This window comes from Scyliorhinus torazame, chromosome 2 (genome assembly GCF_047496885.1).
Source record: "Scyliorhinus torazame isolate Kashiwa2021f chromosome 2, sScyTor2.1, whole genome shotgun sequence".
Lineage (NCBI taxonomy): Eukaryota > Metazoa > Chordata > Chondrichthyes > Carcharhiniformes > Scyliorhinidae > Scyliorhinus > Scyliorhinus torazame.
Window position 1 is genome coordinate 226,843,298 of NC_092708.1, and position 19,724 is coordinate 226,863,021.

Below are 19,724 nucleotides of genomic sequence, written 5' to 3' on the forward strand. Positions count from 1 at the left end.
TACCTGCTGTCAAAGTAATTGGTGTGAGTGTACTATCTCCTGGACATCCCACTATACTTTGTTGTGGAGTCCGCATAGGCCTTTATTCTGGATTTACAGGGCCAGATTAGTGTTGATGCCGAGTCAAAATGATTTCATGTTGACTAAACTTGAAGTGCAAGGGTGGAATGACATAATATAATTATAGTTCAAGTTGTTCCCTTTCGCACAGAGTGAATGCAGCCTGAATTCAAATCTCTCTCTGCAGCCAGTTGGAATAGAATCCCTGGAGTAATTTGGAGATCTCCGTCTTATTGGTATGCCACATGAAATTCAATATTTGGTATTGACACAAAAGTTGAAGTGTAAAGAGAATCCATAAAATATCTTTCATGTTATCACCTCATGTGTGCTTCCAACTCCTCCCCACCACGACCAACCTAATTTAGACACTATTCAGAAGTTGCAAGTCCTCGTCTTGTTTTATTCATAAATCAATAAATATTATTGTCACAAATAAATTGCACATGTGTAAACAAACTGTACAATGAAAATAGTTTTGAAACTATTTTGTATTTCCCAATGGCCTGTTGATTCAAAGTAACCAGAGGCACAATCTTATCAACCTGAGTTCGAAGTAAGTTAAAATCATGATGTTTAGAAGCATTTGCGGTGGACAATTGATGGACCTGCTTCATCATATTCCTGCTTGCTGATCCACATCTGCTGGAAGGTGGATAGAGAGGCCAGGATGGAGCCTCCAATCCAAACGGAATATTTACGCTCAGGTGGAGCAATGATCTAAAGTATTCAAAAAGATCATTAGCACTTGGTACGCTGTGAAGCAATTCTACCTGAAATCTATCTTCATCATTAGCAATGCAGAACTATTTTAGAAATCTTAAATTGTATGTTAATAGTATTTTATAAAATGACAAAGCATTATCAAAATTAATAGAATAAATTTGTTTAACTTAATATCTATTGTAAGTATAGATTATCTTTCCAATTATTGATAGTACTAGCAAAATGCACAGTAGTTTTGCTTATAACATTTTTGGAATTGCACTAAAATGTAATCCCGCTCATTTTATTACAGTTTTAGATGTGTTACCTTGATCTTCATGGTGCTGGGAGCCAGGGCTGTGATTTCTTTTTGCATACGGTCAGCAATACCAGGGTACATGGTGGTGCCACCAGACAGGACATTGTTGGCATACAGATCCTTACGGATGTCAATATCGCACTTCATGATGCTGTTATATGTAGTTTCATGAATACCAGCAGACTCCATGCCTGTTTTAAGGATAGATCAAGTCATACAATTATTATGAATGAAAAGTGTCAAATAGGTAACATGAAAATGATGTCATATGATTTAGAGAGAAAAGAACAAACCACACCCATTGAGATTTAATATGCATCAAGACAGAATAAGACATCTGTTGCCAGATGGCCACCCAAACAATTTATACCTGGTCTCCAATACATGCCCACCACCTCATGTTCCATTTTGTACATAAATGTTTATAAAGTATGTAACGATTGGCGCCTTCAAAACCAAGCTTTCTGGAGAGTAGCATTTATCTTTCAGAGTGTCCATCAAAATCACACAAAATTCATAAGTGGCATATTAAAGCTAGGGTTACTGAATACTTACCAATGAAAGATGGCTGGAAGAGGGTCTCAGGACAACGGAAACGCTCATTACCAATGGTGATGACCTGACCATCAGGCAATTCATAGCTCTTTTCCAGAGAAGATGAAGAGGCTGCAGTAGCCATTTCATTCTCAAAGTCCAGGGCGACATAACACAGCTTCTCCTTAATATCACGGACAATCTCACGTTCAGCTGTGGACAGACATAGAAATCATTGAAACATCCTTGTTGAATTTCAGATCACAGATAATGTGGTGTGCAGAGTAAATTAGTAGCTGCATACCAGTCGTCACGAAGGAATAGCCACGTTCTGTAAGGATCTTCATGAGGTAGTCAGTGAGATCCCTGCCAGCTAGGTCCAGGCGCATGATGGCATGAGGGAGAGCATAACCTTCATAGATTGGGACATTGTGAGTGACACCATCTCCAGAGTCCAGGACAATGCCTAGAGTAATAAAATGTAAATTTAGAAATGGATATCATGAACTGCTATAATTCAATCACATCTCCAAAAGTTCATTGATGACCCCACCTTCACATCACAGATTCATCATTTTTGAGGTAATGATTGAGCTCAATTTTATATTTCAGTATCTCCAGCAATGTAACTCAAAATGAATAAGTGGCATATTCAGTATGGATTAATTACTGATGTGGCTTACCAATGTTTTTTAATAAAAGTAATATGCCACAATGTTTTGGATGATATTTTAAACACTATGTGAAACCAATATTCTGTAAATTTGACTGTTTCCTGGATTTTACATTTCAATACAAGTCCAATCATTTTAGAGACTGTTTGAAGCATCTGTCATGTCAGTCGGAATCATCATCAGGGACATTTGTGCTGACCTGTGGTGCGACCAGAGGCGTACAGGGAAAGGACAGCCTGGATAGCGACATACATGGCTGGGACGTTGAAAGTCTCAAACATAATTTGGGTCATTTTCTCACGATTAGCCTTAGGGTTAAGAGGAGCTTCAGTAAGAAGTGTAGGATGTTCTTCAGGTGCCACACGGAGCTCATTGTAGAAGGTGTGGTGCCAGATCTTCTCCATATCATCCCAGTTGGTGATGATACCATGCTCGATGGGATACTTCAGGGTCAAGATACCTCTTTTGCTCTGGGCCTCATCACCAACATAGGAATCCTTCTGACCCATTCCTACCATGACACCCTATGATACACAGAAGGATATGTTAACTGTTTGAACATTAACCAGCTGTCTATTTTCATATTGTTCAGTCTATATTATAAGATGATAATGAATGAATTATCGTTACAGACCAAGAGCATAAGTATCTAGTCAAGAATTCAAAGAACAAATTTTCCAACTTGATTAAATATTTCAGGAGTACAACTCCAGAGAAGGGAAATTTGAGTGTCTCAAGTTCGGAAATCTAGGGTGGCACAGTAGTGCAGCGGTTAGCACTGCTGCCTTACAGCGCCAGGTTCGATCCCAGCCCTGGGTCACTGTGTGGAGTTTGCACATTCTCCCCGTGTCTGCGTGCGTCTCACCCCCACAACCCAAAGATGTGCATGGTAGGTGGATTGGCCACGCTAAATTGCCCCTTTTTGAAAAAAAAAGAATTTGGTACTTTAAATTTACTTTTAAAAAGTGATGAAATCTTATAAAACGTGCATAACCACAAAGAAAATAATCCTTTAAATTTTACTGAGAAGACAAAGCTATCTGCTCATAATGCCTTCTAGAGGAGGGTGAAAGAACATTGAGTATTGATACCTGGTGACGCGGGCGGCCGACGATAGAGGGAAAGACAGCTCGGGGGGCATCATCTCCAGCGAATCCAGCCTTCACCAGCCCGGAGCCATTGTCACACACTAAGGCGGTGGTTTCCTCGTCGTCACACATGGTGATTTGGAATCTACACAAAGAACGAGGTAAATTGAATCAACCATCATAGAAATTACCAGGGGAATGTACTATAGGATAGATGCAGCACACCTGAACCATATACATGCTTCAAAGCGATAGTGTTACAATAGGCTATTTATAAGATGTTTGCACGGAGTGCTGAATTTGGTGCATTTTGAGTGCTATAGTAAGAGTTTGGTGACCGAGGGAGTATAAGGCTTCATTTTTATCTAAAGTTTAGTCTTTCTTTTATTTAGTTAATTAACTTAAAAGTTGCTGTTTGGTTTAGAAGGAGGTGAATTTTCAATCAGCTTTAAACAAGCTTCTACTTGTAGGCACTTGTAGCTGGAGCTTGTTAATTAGTTAATTGGATTAGGCCAGTTTTCAGAGGCTAGATTCACAGTATAAAAGTGATCCCCTACAGTGCAGACTTTGTTTGCACTGAGTGCTGAATTTGGTGCATTTTGAGTGCTATAGTAAGAGTTTGGTGACCGAGGGAGTGCTGAATTTGGTGCATTTTGAGTGCGATAGTAAGAGTTTGGTGACCGAGGGAGTGCTGAATTTGGTGCATTTTGAGTGCTATAGTAAGAGTTTGGTGACCGAGGGAGTTAGGTGAGGACGGAGTAAGGTGCTCCTTTCATTTTGTTTCCGACATTTCCGCAAAGAGTGAGAAGAGAGCCAGGAGTTTACAGAAAGTGTAGCTGACTGGGAGCAGAGTCGGAGGGCGGAGATCTAGTTAGTCCACAGGGCAGCTATATTCTGTCAGGTAAGAGGGGATGGAGGCTAGGCCAGTTGCATGCTCCTCCTGTAGGATGTGGGTGGTGAGGGATACCACTGGTGTCCCCGCTGACTATACCTGCAGGAAGTGCACCCAACTTCAGCTCCTCAAAGACCGTGTTAGGGAACTGGAGCTGAAGCTGGATGAACTTCGGATCATCCGGGAGGCAGAGGGGGTGATTGAGAAGAGCTACAGGGAGGTAACCACACCCAAGGTACAGGACAAGAATAGCTGGGTTACAGTCAGGGGGAAAAAAACAAACAGGCAGACAGTGCAGGGATCCCTCGTGGCCGTTTCCCTTCAAAACAAGTATACCGTTTTGGATGCTGTTGGGGGGGATGACCTACCGGGGGAAGGCCCTAGCGGCCAGGTCTCTGGCACTGAGTCTGGCTCTGGGGCTCAGAAGGGAAGGGGGGAGAATAGAAAAGCAATAGTTGCAGGAGATTCAATGGTTAGGGGAATAGATAGGAGATTCTGTGGTCGCGAGCGAGACTCCCGGAAGGTATGTTGCCTCCCGGGTGCCAGGGTCAGGGATGTCTCGGATCGTGTCTTCAGGATCCTTAAGGGGGAGGGCGAGCAGCCAGAAGTCGTGGTGCACATTGGTACCAACGACATAGGTAGGAAAAGGGGTGTGGAGGTAATAAACAAGTTTAGGGAGTTAGGCTGGAAGTTAAAAGCCAGGACAGACAGAGTTGTCATCTCTGGTTTGTTGCCGGTGCCACGTGATAGCGAGGCTAGGAATAGGGAGAGAGTGCAGTTGAACACGTGGCTGCAGGAATGGTGTAGGAGGGAGGGCTTCAGGTATTTGGATAATTGGAGCGCATTCTGGGGAAGGTGGGACCTGTACAAGCAGGACGGGTTGCATCTGAACTAGCGGGGCACCAATATCCTGGGAGGGAGGTTTTCTAGTACTCTTCGGGAGGGTCTAAACTAATTTGGCTGGGGAATGGGAACCGGATTTGTAGTCCAGCAACTAAGGTAGCCGATATTCAGGACGCCAAAGCATGTAATGAGGCAGTGGGGAAGGGAACACTGACAAAGGAGAGTACTTGCAGACACGGAGATGGGTTGAAGTGTGTATACTTCAACGCAAGAAGCATCAGGAATAAGGTGGGTGAACTTAAGGCATGGATCGATACTTGGGACTACGATGTGGTGGCCATCACGGAAACTTGGATAGAAGAGGGGCAGAAATGGTTGTTGGAGGTCCCTGGTTATAGATGTTTCAATAAGATTAGGGAGGGTGGTAAAAGAGGTGGGGGGGGGGGGGGTGGCATTGTTAATTAGAGATAGTATAACAGCTGCAGAAAGGCAGTTCGAGGAGTATCACCCTAATGAGGTAGTATGGGTTGAAGTCAGAAATAGGAAAGGAGCAGTCACCTTGTTAGGAGTTTTCTATAGGCCCCCCAATAGTAGCAGAGATGTGGAGGAACAGATTGGGAAACAGATTTTGGAAAGGTGCAGAAGTCACAGGGTAGTAGTCATAGGTGACTTTAACTTCCCAAATATTGAGTGGAAACTCTTTAGATCAAATAGTTTGGATGGGGTGGTGTTTGTGCAGTGTGTCCAGGAAGCTTTTCTAACACAGTATGTAGATTGTCCGACCAGAGGAGGGGCAATATTGGATTTAGTACTTGGTAATGAACCAGGGCAAGTGATAGATTTGTTAGTGGGGGAACATTTTGGAGATAGTGACCACAATTCTGTGACTTTCACTTTAGTAATGGAAAGGGATAGGTGCGTGCAACAGGGCAAGGTTTACAATTGGGGGAAGGGTAAATACGATGTTGTCAGACAAGAATTGAAGTGCATAAGTTGGGAACATAGGCAGTCAGGGAAGGACACAAGTGAAATGTGGAACTTGTTCAAGGAACAGGTACTACGTGTCCTTGATATGTATGTCCCTGTCAGGCAGGGAAGAGATGGTTGAGTGAGGGAACCATGGTTGACAAGAGAGGTTGAATGTCTTGTTAAGAGGAAAAAGGAGACTTATGTAAGGCTGAGGAAACAAGGTTCAGACAGGGCATTGGAGGGATACAAGATAGCCAGGAGGGAACTGAAGAAAGGGATTAGGAGAGCTAAGAGAGGGCATGAACAATCTTTGGCGCGTAGGATCAAGGAAAGCCCCAAGGCCTTTTACACATATGTGAGAAATATGAGAATGACTAGAGCGAGGGTAGGTCCGATCAAGGACAGTAGCGGGAGATTGTGTATTGAGTCTGAAGAGATAGGAGAGGTCTTGAACAAGTACTTTTCTTCTGTATTTACAAATGAGAGGGGCGATATTGTTGGAGAGGACAGTGTGAAACAGACTGGTAAGCTCGAGGAAATACTTGTTAGGAAGGAAGATGTGTTGGGCATTTTGAAAAACTTGAGGATAGACAAGTCCCCCGGGCCTGACGGGATATATCCAAGGATTCTATGGGAAGCAAGAGATGAAATTGCAGAGCCGTTGGCAATGATCTTTTCGTCCTCACTGTCAACAGGGGTGGTACCAGGGGATTGGAGAGTGGCGAATGTCGTGCCCCTGTTCAAAAAAGGGACTAGGGATAACCCTGGGAATTACAGGCCAGTTAGTCTTACTTCGGTGGTAGGCAAAGTAATGGAAAGGGTACTGAAGGATAGGATTTCTGAGCATCTGGAAAGACACTGCTTGATTAGGGATAGTCAGCACGGATTTGTGAGGGGTAGGTCTTGCCTTACAAATCTTATTGAATTCTTTGAGGAGGTGACCAAGCATGTGGATGAAGGTAAAGCAGTGGATGTAGTGTACATGGATTTTAGTAAGGCATTTGATAAGGTTCCCCATGGTAGGCTTCTGCAGAAAGTAAGGAGGCAAGGGATAGTGGGAAAATTGGCCAGTTGGATAACGAACTGGCTAACCGATAGAAGTCAGAGAGTGGTGGTGGATGGCAAATATTCAGCCTGGATCCCAGTTACCAGTGGTGTACCGCAGGGATCAGTTCTGGGTCCTCTGCTGTTTGTGATTTTCATTAATGACTTGGATGAGGGAGTTGAATGGTGGGTCAGTAAATTTGCAGACGATACAAAGATTGGTGGAGTTGTGGATAGTAAGGAGGGCTGTTGTCGGCTGCAAAGAGACATAGATAGGATGCAGAGCTGGGCTGAGAAGTGGCAGATGGAGTTTAACCCTGAAAAGTGTGAGGTTGTCCATTTTGGAAGGACAAATATGAATGCGGAATACAGGATTAACGGTAAAGTTCTTGGCAATGTGGAGGAGCAGAGAGATCTTGGGGTCTATGTTCATACATCTTTGAAAGTTGCCACTCAAGTGGATAGAGCTGTGAAGAAGGCCTATGGTGTGCTCGCGTTCATTAACAGAGGGATTGAATTTAAGAGCCATGAGGTGATGATGCAGCTGTACAAAACTTTGGTAAGGCCACATTTGGAGTACTGTGTACAGTTCTGGTCACCTCATTTTAGGAAGGATGTGGAAGCTTTGGAAAAGGTGCAAAGAAGATTTTCCAGGATGTTACCTGGAATGGAGAGTAGGTCTTACGAGGAAAGGTTGAGGGTGCTAGGCCTTTTCTCATTAGAACGGAGAAGGATGAGGAGCGACGTGATAGAGGTTTATAAGATGATCAGGGGAATAGATAGAGTAGACAGTCAGAGACTTTTTCCCCGGGTGGAACAAACCATTACAAGGGGACATAAATTTTAGGTGAAAGGTGGAAGATAGAGGAGGGATATCAGAGGTAGGTTCTTTACCCAGAGAGTAGTGGGGGCATGGAATGCACTGCCTGTGGAAGTAGTTGAGTCGGAAACATTGGGGACCTTCAAGCAGCTATTGGATAGGTACATGGATTACGGTAAAATGATATAGTGTAGATTTATTTGTTCTTAAGGGCAGCATGGTAGCATTGTGGATAGCACAATTGCTTCACAGCTCCAGGGTCCCAGGTTCGATTCCGGCTTGGGTCACTGTCTGTGCGGAGTCTGCACGTCCTCCCCGTGTCTGCGTGGGTTTCCTCCGGGTGTTCCGGTTTCCACCCACAGTCCAAAAATGTGCAGGGTAGGTGGATTGGCCATGATAAATTGCCCTTAGTGTCCAAAATTGCCCTTTGTGTTGGGTGGAGGTGTTGAGTTTGGGTGGGGTGCTCTTTCCAAGAGCTGGTGCAGACTCAGGGGGCCGAATGGCCTCCTTCTGCACTGTAAATTCAATGATAATCTATGATTAATCTAGGACAAAGGTTCGGCACAACATCGTGGGCCGAAGGGCCTGTTCTGTGCTGTATTTTCTATGTTCTATGTTCTATGTTCTAAGATAGCTTTTCGTATGAATAATTCCTAATTTACTGACATTTAGCTATTAAACTGGTTTAACTGCAACAACATTTTCATAGCACCATGAGTCCATCGAGGATTGAGATGGAATCAACATGTGGTGAGATGTGAGGCACCAGTGGGCTGCAGCCATGGAGCAAGACCGTAAGATGTAGGAGCAGAAGTAGATCATTCGGCCCATCGAGTCTGCTCTGCCATTCAATGAGTGGCACAGCGACACAGTGGTTAGCGCTGCTGCTGCAAAGCGCCAGGGACCCGGGTTCAATTCCAGCCTTGAGTCACTGTCTGGGTGAAGTTTGTGCGTTCGCCCCCATGTCTGCGTGGGTTTCCTTTGGGTGCTCCGGTTTCCTCCCACAATCCAAAGATGTACGGGATAGGTGGATTTACCATGATAAATTGCCCCTTAGTTTCCAGGGATGTGCAGGTTAGGTAATGAGGTTGCAGGGATTGGGCGGGTGGATATGGTTGGAATGCTCATTTGAAGGATTGATGCAGACTCAATGGGAGAATGGCCTCCTTGGATACTATAGGGATTCTGTGACTGATTTGATGTGATAATCCTAAACTCCACTTCCCTGCTTTATCCCCATAACCTTTAATTCATTTACCGATTTTAAATTTGTCCATCTCAGCCTTGAACATATTTAATGACCCAGCCCTCTGGGGTAAAGAATAGTCACAGATTCACTATCCTCTGAGAGAAGAAATTCTCCATCTCTGCCTTAAATGGGGCACCCCTTACTCTGAGATTATGCCCTTTGATCCTGGACTCTCCTACAAGAGGAAACATCCTCTCAGCATCTATCCTGTCAAGCCCAATGAGAATCATATCTGTCTCAATAAGGTCACCCCTCATTCTCCTAAACGCCAATGAGTAGAGGCCCAAACTACTGAACCTATTGAACCTTTCCTCATAAGAAAATCCCTCCATATCCAGCATCAACCTAGTGAACATTCTCTGGACTGCCTCTAACACCAGTGTATCTATCCTTAGATAAGGGGACCAAACCGTTCAGTGTTCCAGGTGTGGTCTAACCAGTGCCTTGTATAGTTTCAGCAGGACTCCCCTCTTGTTACTCTCTATTCCCTCTGAAACAAAGGCCAACATTGCATTTGCCTTCCCAATTACCGGCTGAACCTCCATGCTGTTTTTTGTGATTTATGTACAATGACCCCCAAATCACTCTATGCTGCAGCTTTCTGCAGTCTTTCACCATTTAAATAATAGTCAGCTCCTTTATTATTCCTACCAAAATGCATAACTTCACATTTTCCTACACTAAGTTCCATCTGCCAAGTTATTGCCCACCCACTTAATCTCTCTATATCCCTCTTTAAACAACTTGTGTCATCCTCACCACTTGCCTTCCCACCTATTTTTGTGTCATCTGCACCAGGTGCCATCCGCAGTAAAACTGTAGTTCAAAATGAAGCCATATATTTTAAAGTTTATATTGACACTTGGATTGCAATTATATCTGAAATATTTCCATTAACACAGGGCTAAATCGCTGGCTTTGAAAGCAGGCCAGCAGCACGGTTCAATTCCCGTACCAGCCTCCCCGAACAGGCGCCGGAATGTGGCGACTAGGGGCTTTTCACAGTAACTTCATTTGAAGCGTACTTGTGACAATAAGTGATTTTCATTTCATTTTTCATAAAGGCTTGTTTGGGTTGTATCTTCTTATCTACAATATCCCCGGGGCAATATTAAGGGCAGCACGGTAGCATTGTGGACAGCACAATTGCTTCACAGCTCCAGGTTCGATTCCGGCTTGGGTCACTGTGCGGAGTCTGCACATCCTCCCCGTGTGTGCGTGGGTTTCCTCCGGGTGCTCCGGTTTCCTCCCACAGTCCAAAGATGTGCAGGTTAGGTGGATTGGCCATGATAAATTGCCCTTAGTGTCCAAAATTACCCTTAGTGTTGGGTGGGGTTACTGAGTTATGGGGATAGGGTGGAGGTGTTGACCTTGGGTAGGGTGCTCTTTCCAAGAGCCGGTGCAGACTTGATGGGCCGAATGGCCTCCTTCTGCACTGTAAATTCTATGATATCAAATGTCCTGGATCATCAGAAAGCCAGATCTAGCAAAGTATGAAGCTCGGGTTACGTTGGGCTTCAATACTTCATCTGTGTTGACTTCTTTCCAGGTTAATTGTATTCACAATTTTTAAAAAATGTAAATTTCACCCTTAAAATAGTGAATATTCCAAGTTCACCACGATTTAAATTCTAAATCCCGGCGTACAGATACAACCAATAAACGTTCTTCAGTTACTCTGGACCTGCCTTTAGTTTCTTCAGGAAGAATATTTTTAAATCTTAATTTGAATCTTGAAGGATCTACTGATGACACTTGATTAAGTTATAACAAGGTACGTGAAAGAAAACAAGCAGTGTGGAGATTCATAGAGAATGTTTCTAAAACTGGTTACATTATAGTTGGTGAAAATGAACATTTATTTCCCTTTTTATGGGGTCAGCTGCGAAATGGAAAAACTGAATCTGCAAGGAAATTAAAGGCCTTTTTAACTCTAAGATTCCACTTAAACCAAATTTGTTTAAAAATCACGCGGTGCATAAATCTACAAAGTTTGAACTGTGAACACTATACGCTCCCGGACCATCCCCCTGATTTGAATTGGCTTTAGGGTAACTTACCAGAGCAGAACCTTCAGTCACCTTCGTTCCTCGGCAATGCTGGGTCGGGGATTAAGTGAAAGGGAGACGAGGATTTATATTCCCTGATGTGTTGCTGAAACAGAGGCCCCCAGAGGGAGAGCCCGAGACCTTTATCCTTATTTGGTAGCCTTAACGCCACCGATCCTCAGTGAAACCATTAATGGAGAGACTGGCTGCGGAGAGGAAGCCGGCTGTGAGTGCTCAGTCCCAACAGCTCTAAACTTAGCCCATGTAAGGGCAGTGTCTTCCGCAGCCTGCAAATCTGCAGCGGTCCACACAGAAACATCAAAGGGATGGCCAAATAGGGAATTGCGGCTAAAAACATCCGTAAATGTCGAAAGGTGGGAATGCGAGGGCAAGACCACAGACTCACTCTCAAAGAACCAGCGTCCTGAAAGTCAATCACTCACAGACCAGTAATAGCGCCACAGAAGGTTCCCGTCAAAGGCACACGTTTCCCGCGAGAGACTTGATTTACATTCGATTTTACAATCGGATATTCAAATGCAAATACAAACATTTCTCCAGGCAGTGTTCGGTTCAGGTTCTTGGAGTGACTCCGTCATTCCAACACCTTTCAAATTCAAATTCGGCGCATTAATTATAGTAGATGAAGAATTACACCAGTCACTGTAGTGCAATATATAAATATGCTGTTTACTATATATATATAGTGCACAGACATCGTGTATTTATGTATATGTACACGTATGTACATGTATAATATATGTGCATGCATAATACACATATGTGCATATATAATACATGTATGCAACCTATAATGCATGTATACACCTACATAATACATGTGTGCCCATATATAATACATACATGTGCGCATATAATATGTGTGCATATATAATATGTGAACACAATACATGCATGTACATATATAATACATGCGTGCACATATATAATGCATGTATACACAATATGCATATATATTGGATTTTGGATTGGATTTTGTTTATTGTCACATGTACCGTGGTACAGTGAAAATATAATACATGTCTGTGTATATTATGTGTTTACATATATAAATATGTGCACACATATAAGTCATGCATGTACATATTTAATACATGTATGCACATATATAATCCATGTAAGTGCAAACACACACATATAATACATCACTTATGGAGAAATAATCTCCATTTAAACTATCCTGCATTGATTGCAACCTGGAGTTGATCACATATTAACACAAAGAAACTATGAATAGCCTCTGAAACAATATAGAAGTTTGTATCAGACATGACAAATAATAGCTACATAACTGCTTTAATAAGATGTTTAATGGCATCTTTATGACATTGCACAGTTATTAGCCTCCCTGAAGATATTGTGTGTGGCATTTCTTTCTGTTTAAGTGCTCTCGCCTCTTCAGGGAGATGGGGGGTTGCTCTGTTCTGATACGCCTTAAAGCCACGGCCGTATTGACTGAATTGCTTAGTAACTAAAAATAGGAAAGTATAAGAGGAATTTCCTAGGTTGAGGGATTCCACAACACAGAGGAAAGGCTCCAAGAGGACTGACACCCCAGATTGGTTCCACCGAGGCAACCTTCAATTTCCTTGGCCAAATTGCCATAGGGATCCATGGAATGGTTGATTGTGAGTTTGCCTCTAACAAATTAGCATTAATGTGGGAGCAATTTATGTCATTATTTCTATTTCACTATTATAGATTGAGAAATATCAAGCTATGTGCTGGCTGGAACAGTTTCACAGAATTACCCCTTCATGACTGATTTTGATTCGGGGCAGAACAAAGTGGACTTATTCCTTTCTGGATTTTCCCTTTGACATTAAAAATGAATCCGGGTGAGCAATTGATAGGATATTCTGACTGCAGGACTGGGAGTATGCCAGTGCCTGCACCTTGTGTTCATTACCAGGTAGATGTATCTTCAGAGTCAAGAGTTCTCCCGGCAAAAACAAGCATTGCAGCCAGTCAGAGGACAGGAGACACAACGGTTTCTTAAAATGTCTCATGACTTCTAGGTTGTCCAAAAAAAAAAAATTTCCTTGTTCAAAATTTAAATCATAGAATTCCTACAGGAGGAGGCCTTTCAGCCCATCAGGTCTACAGCGATCCTGCGAAAGAGCACCCTACCTAGGCCCACTCCTCCATCCACCCTGCCCTATCCCATAACCCACCTGGACACGAAGGGGCAATTCAGCATGGCCAATCCACCTAGCCTGCACATCTTATAATAATAATACTAATCTTTTATTGTCACAAGTAGGCTTACATTAACTGCAATGAAGTTACTGTGAAAAGTCACCACATTCCTGCGCCTGTACGGGTACACAGGGAGAATTCAGAATGCCCAAATTACCTGACAGCATGTCTTTCGGGACTTGAGTGAAGGAAATCGGAGCACCCGTAGGAAACCCACGCAGACACAGGGAGAACGTGCAGACTCCACACCGGCAGTGACCCAAGCCGGGAATCGAACCTGGGACCCTGACGCTGTGAAGCAATAGTGCTAACCACTGTGCTACCGTGCTGCCCGTTTGGACTGTGGGAGGAAACCGGAGCACCCAGAGGAAACCCACGCAGACACGGGGGGAACGTAGAAACTCCACACAGTCACCCAAGGTCGGAATCGAACACGGGTCTCTGACATTGTGAGGCAGCAGTGCTAACCACTGTGCCACCCTTAAGAATATCAGAGCTCACCGAGAGCACCCTATATATAACGACAGCCCTTCATCTCGCTGTTAGCAGACAGGATGTAAAACTATATGCTGTGGATGAGAGAATGTGTGTAGATGATAGTTCAACTGAAACACTACTGTGTTGTTTCAGCTGCTACATGGACAGCCTGCACTGCAAAGTTGCTATTTGTGTGATAACGTCTCGAGGGAATGCAAGGAATTGTTTGGACTTCATGCCCCACCCCTGCAGTTCACTGTAAAGGTTAACACAAAAAAGGGAAAATGGTGTAGTTCTTTGCCCCGGGAATCGTTCCTCACATAATAATAATCTTTATTATTGTCACAAGTAGGCTTACATTAACACTACAATGAAGTTACTGTGAAAAGCCCCGAGTCGCCACACTCCAGCACCTGTTCAGATGCACTGAGGGAGAATTCAGAATGTCCAATTCACCTAACAAGCACGTCTTTCGGGACTTGTGGGCGGAAACTGGAGCACCCGGAGAACGTGCACTACTGTACAGACTTTCAGTAGCATTTGTTCTGGAATTGACTGTAATTGGGAAGCAAAAAAGCCCCAGGGAGCAACTGTATCTTTCTCGTGCCCAAGCAGATTGAAGAATTATTAATAAGAAGTTTGAACCAGGAAGTGTCAGTTTGAATAGTTGATTCAATATTGAATTCACTCTTTAGTTACAGAAAGTAAAATAAAGTGAGGGGAGGAAATTGGATTAAGAGAAGACAAAGGAGAAAACAATAAAAACAGAAAATGCTGGATAAACGCAGCATGTCTGGCAACATCTGTGGAGAGAGAAACAGGGTTAACGTTTGATTATTTTTCTCAACTTTAACCTGGTGGAGAATCTTAGGAATTATCTATCCCAAAGAGCTCTGGGAATTCTATCATTGAGCATGTTCAAGACAGAAATCAATAGATTTCTGGATATTAATGACATCAAGGGGATGGTGGTAAAAATGGCGTAGAGGTAGATGTTCAGCCAAGATCTGTTTGAATGGTAGAGCAAGTTCGATGGGCCAAATGGCCTACTCCTGCACTTATTTCCTATGTTCCTATGTAATTAAACATTTATAAAAGTCAATGTTCAGTGTCGGAGAGATTGCTTGGCAGTAATTAAGACTTGCAATGCCAGGAATATTTAGACGGGAATCGACAAGCCCTCATAATTAGTTCATATCTATGAGCATTTTCATGTCAAGGAATGTCTTTGAACTGGCAGTCAGATAGCAAGCTAGTGTTTCCGGAGATCTTTTGGAGGAGCATCACATCTCACCCACCAACCTCCAGATTTCTGTGTTAAACTACTGTCTGATGTCCGAAATTAAAAATGACGAGCATTGATAGTTTACAATAAAATCCAGCTCAAAATTAACTTAACTACAAGTGTTAAAAACTAAACAAAATGGTTTATTGCCTCTTAAACTAGTACTAATTGGCACCGCATTGAGAATGGCTTTTAGTGCAGCAAGTGCCCCATTCACTGGCTTAACTATCCATTCTTCCTTACTCCCCAAAATAATGGAATACTCTCCACTTGCCTGGATGAGTGCAAATCCAACAACACTATCCACGATAAAGTGATCTACTTCATTGTTAGTCCATCCAGCCCCTCAAACATTCATTCTCTTCATTATCCGTGCACCGTGGCTGCAGTTGTAGTACTGCCAACTTGTCAAGGCTTCTTTCATATCCACCTCTCAAACTTGTGGCTCCAAGGACAAGGGTGACATGGTGGCACAGTGGGTAGCACAACTGCCTCACAGTGCCAGAAACTTGGGTTCAATTCCAGCCTTGGGTCACTGTCTGCGTGGAGTTTCCACATTCTCCCCGTTTCTGTGTGGGTTTCCTCCGGGTAGTCTGGTTTCCTCCCATTGTCCAAAGAGGTGCAAGTTAGGTGGATTGGCCATGCTAAAGTGCCCATTAGGAATTCTATGGATATCAGGGGCATGACAGTAATTTCATTACATTCCCCTTCAAGTCAGACACCTAGCTGGCTTGGACATATATTGTGCTTCCTTCAAAGTTGCTGTTTTTAAGTCCTGGAACTTAAACATTGTTACCTAACATTGTTTTCAATGGCTCAAGAAACCAGTTCACCACCACCTTTTCAAGAACTACTAGGGATGAGGAAGAAATGACAGTCTTGCCGGTGACACCCTTATCCCCTGAATACATTTTTTAAAATGCTATCTGCAGACTTTGCAACCTGTAAGGACTGTGACATTTGCTATGTTATTAGACATGTCTCACAGAAGAGAGTCAAATGGTTGAAAGGTTCATTTCAACTGTCGTCCTGTTTCATCTCATTGTTCAGGATTTCTAATATTCAGTAGAGTGTCTTTTGACATACTCTTCCAAATGTTTTCATAGGTTTTGCAGAAATGAACATAAAGAGGCAGTTTCCAAAATACACACACGGTAAGGCCACATTGTGGCCTGTTCCAATTTTGGAGTTTTGTGGATTTAATATTTAATTTGGGGCAGCACGGTAGCATTGCGGATAGCACAATTGCTTCACAGCTCCAGGGTCCCAGGTTCGATTCCGGCTTGGGTCACTGTCTGTGCAGAGTCTGCACATCCTCCCCGTGTGTGCGTGGGTTTCCTCCGGGTGCTCCGGTTTCCTCCCACAGTCCAAAGATGTGCAGGTTAGGTGGATTGGCCATGCTAAATTGCCCATTAGGAATTCTATGGATATCAGGGGCATGACAGTAATTTCATTACATTCCCCTTCAAGTCAGACACCTAGCTGGCTTGGACATATATTGTGCTTCCTTCAAAGTTGCTGTTTTTAAGTCCTGGAACTTAAACATTGTTACCTAACATTGTTTTCAATGGCTCAAGAAACCAGTTCACCACCACCTTTTCAAGAACTACTAGGGATGAGGAAGAAATGACAGTCTTGCCGGTGACACCCTTATCCCCTGAATACATTTTTTAAAATGCTATCTGCAGACTTTGCAACCTGTAAGGACTGTGACATTTGCTATGTTATTAGACATGTCTCACAGAAGAGAGTCAAATGGTTGAAAGGTTCATTTCAACTGTCGTCCTGTTTCATCTCATTGTTCAGGATTTCTAATATTCAGTAGAGTGTCTTTTGACATACTCTTCCAAATGTTTTCATAGGTTTTGCAGAAATGAACATAAAGAGGCAGTTTCCAAAGTACACACACGGTAAGGCCACATTGTGGCCTGTTCCAATTTTGGAGTTTTGTGGATTTAATATTTAATTTGGGGCAGCACGGTAGCATTGCGGATAGCACAATTGCTTCACAGCTCCAGGGTCCCAGGTTCGATTCCGGCTTGGGTCACTGTCTGTGCAGAGTCTGCACATCCTCCCCGTGTGTGCGTGGGTTTCCTCCGGGTGCTCCGGTTTCCTCCCACAGTCCAAAGATGTGCAGGTTAGGTGGATTGGCCATGCTAAATTGCCCTTAGTGTCCAAAATTGCCCTTAGTGTTGGACGGGGTTGCTGGGTTATGGGGATAGGGTGGAGGTGTTGACCTAGGGTGCTCTTTCCAAGAGCCAGTGCAGACTCGATGGGCCGAATGGCCTCCTTCTGCACTGTAAATTCTATGATAATAGTGGAGTATGGTTTTATCCAGCCTTGATCTTTTCATGCTAAAAATATTGATTCTCATTTAATGATAAAGGATCTTCCATCTACCATAGGAACAAAGATTGTTAATTTTCAGAGAAAGCTCCAATCCGTGCCAATCATGCGGCAAGATCTGTACATCATTCAGGCTTAGGTAAGGCAGCACGGTGGCGCAGTGGTTAGCACAGCTGCCTCACGGCGCTGAGGTCCCAGGTTCAATCCCGGCCCTGGGTCACTGTCCGTGTGGAGTTTGCACATTCTTCCTGTGTTTACGTAGGTTTCACCCCCACAACCCAAAAGATGTGCAAGCTAGGTGGATTGGCCACGCTAAATTGCCCCTTAATTGGAAAAAATGAATTGGGTACTCTAAATGTAGAGAAAAAAATTAGAAATTGAGGCTTAGGCTGAGAAGTGGCAAGCAACATTAGCACCGTATAAGTATCAGTCAATGATCATCTTCCTTTAATGTGGGCAGTACGGTAGCATTGTGGATAGCACAATTGCTTCACAGCTCCAGGGACCCAGGTTCGATTCCGGCTTGGGTCACTGTCTGTGCGGAGTCTGCACATCCTCCCCGTGTATGCGTGTGTTTCCTCCGGGTGCTCCGTTTTCCTCCCACAGTCCAAAGATGTGCAGGTTAGGTGGATTGGCTATGATAAATTGCCCTTAGTGTCCAAAATTGCCCTTAGTGTTGGGTGGGGTTACTGGGTTATGGTGATAGGGTGGAGGTGTGGACCTTGGGTAGGGTGCTCTTTCCAAGAGCCGGTGCAGACTCGATGGGCCGAATGGCCTCCTTCTGCACTGTGAATTCTATGATTTAAAAAAAATGTATGTTAAGGATATTATCACCCATTCCTGACTATAAACATCCTGGAGGTGACCATTAAGCATAAACGTAACTGGGCCATTGGCATAAATACTGTGGCTGGTGATCATGTTAGAGGTTGGATATTTCGAGGTGAGTGACTCACCTCCAGACTCCTCAAAGCCTCTTTATTACCCACATGACATAAATTTGAAATGTGATGGAATGCTCTCCAATTGCCTGGATGGGTGCAGCTCTAACAATGTTCAAGAGGTTCAGCATAGGATAAAGCAGTCTACTTGAATGGCATCTTATCTAGTGATGTAAATATTCTCTTCTTGTTCCACCAGTGTACCAAGCCCACAGTGTGGCATCTACAGGATGAGCAGTAACAGCCTGCCAAGGATTCTTCAGCATCACTTCACAAATCCATGATCTACACTGCCCAGAATGACAAGGACAGCAGGTGCTCATCTTTGTGTTCAGCTACAAGACACTCACCTTCCTGAGATGGACATGTATTGCTATTTCTTCATTACTGTCAGGTCAAAATCCCAGAATTCCCTACCTAACAGTAAGTATTATGGGAGTATGGTCACAATGTGGTCTGCAGCTGCTCCAGAAAAAGACCCACCACTTCTCTCAAGGGCAATGATTGGCAGCCTCGCCAGGGATACCCACATCCCAGGAATGAATATTAAAAGCAATCACCATGATGGCATTTGTCATTGAAATGATGTTAGTCTAGTTCAACTCAAAATGTTACAAGCCACTTTCCAGCTAACTGTAAAAAACGGTTATGGTACAATTTTAGCCTTCAAACCGTATCGTCCTCAAGTCTCAGAACAGACATTGTCTCTGACAAATGCCAACTGTCCTGTCCACCTGTCACTGTTCAGCTGGGCAGCCAGTGAGTCACAGGCAATTCTGTCAGGAAAGCATTTGGTGCAGTTGTTGAACAGTTAATCCAAAACGTCTTGCAAGTCACAGTTGAAGAAAAAGTTTCAGCCGAGTACAGAAGGAAGAAAGTTCTTATACTGCTGATCATGTTTGGAATTGCAAAACTTTATTTTACTACAGAATTTCTGATCTACATTTCAGAGAATTGCTTGCAACTTCTGCTGTCAGATTTCTAGAATTAACCTGTCATTGAACCATTACCCGTTAGGTAATCAAATTAAATTGGTGTTTTTCGTTGAACAGAACTATATAATGAATACAATACGGAGGGAGGCCGTTCGACTCATCGGGCTGGATCCTCTGATTTTGCGGCTATGTCCGCAGGATCCGTCTGGTCTTACGACCAGAAAGTCAGCGCCACCCCCGCACCGATCCTCCGCCTGATGGGGGGCTAGCAGCGT

At 43.6% G+C, this 19,724-nt stretch overlaps 1 protein-coding gene across 1 annotated transcript; it reads right to left on the bottom strand.

The window, feature by feature from the left end:
- Positions 1 to 442: 442 nt before the first annotated feature.
- LOC140396170 (actin, alpha cardiac muscle 1) lies at positions 443 to 11,417 on the bottom strand. The gene is made up of 7 exons (XM_072484425.1): positions 11,258 to 11,417; positions 3,384 to 3,525; positions 2,492 to 2,816; positions 1,923 to 2,084; positions 1,640 to 1,831; positions 1,094 to 1,275; positions 443 to 780 (listed from the first exon to the last, which is right to left on the bottom strand). Exons 2-7 carry the CDS (start codon positions 3,510 to 3,512, stop codon positions 637 to 639), a joined length of 1,134 nt encoding a protein of 377 aa, XP_072340526.1. The 5' UTR covers positions 3,513 to 3,525; positions 11,258 to 11,417; the 3' UTR covers positions 443 to 636.
- Between the last annotated feature and the right edge of the window lie 8,307 nt (positions 11,418 to 19,724).

Coding starts and splice junctions, on each gene's coding strand:
- LOC140396170 (XM_072484425.1), bottom strand. CDS start 3,512: ATGTGTGACGACGAGGAAACCACCGCCTTAGTGTGTGACAATGGCTCC. Junction 2,085..2,491: donor CGCCTCTGGTCGCACCACAG/GTCAGCACAAAT, acceptor TTATTACTCTAG/GCATTGTCCTGGACTCTGGA. Junction 1,276..1,639: donor CTTCCAGCCATCTTTCATTG/GTAAGTATTCAG, acceptor TCCTTAAAACAG/GCATGGAGTCTGCTGGTATT.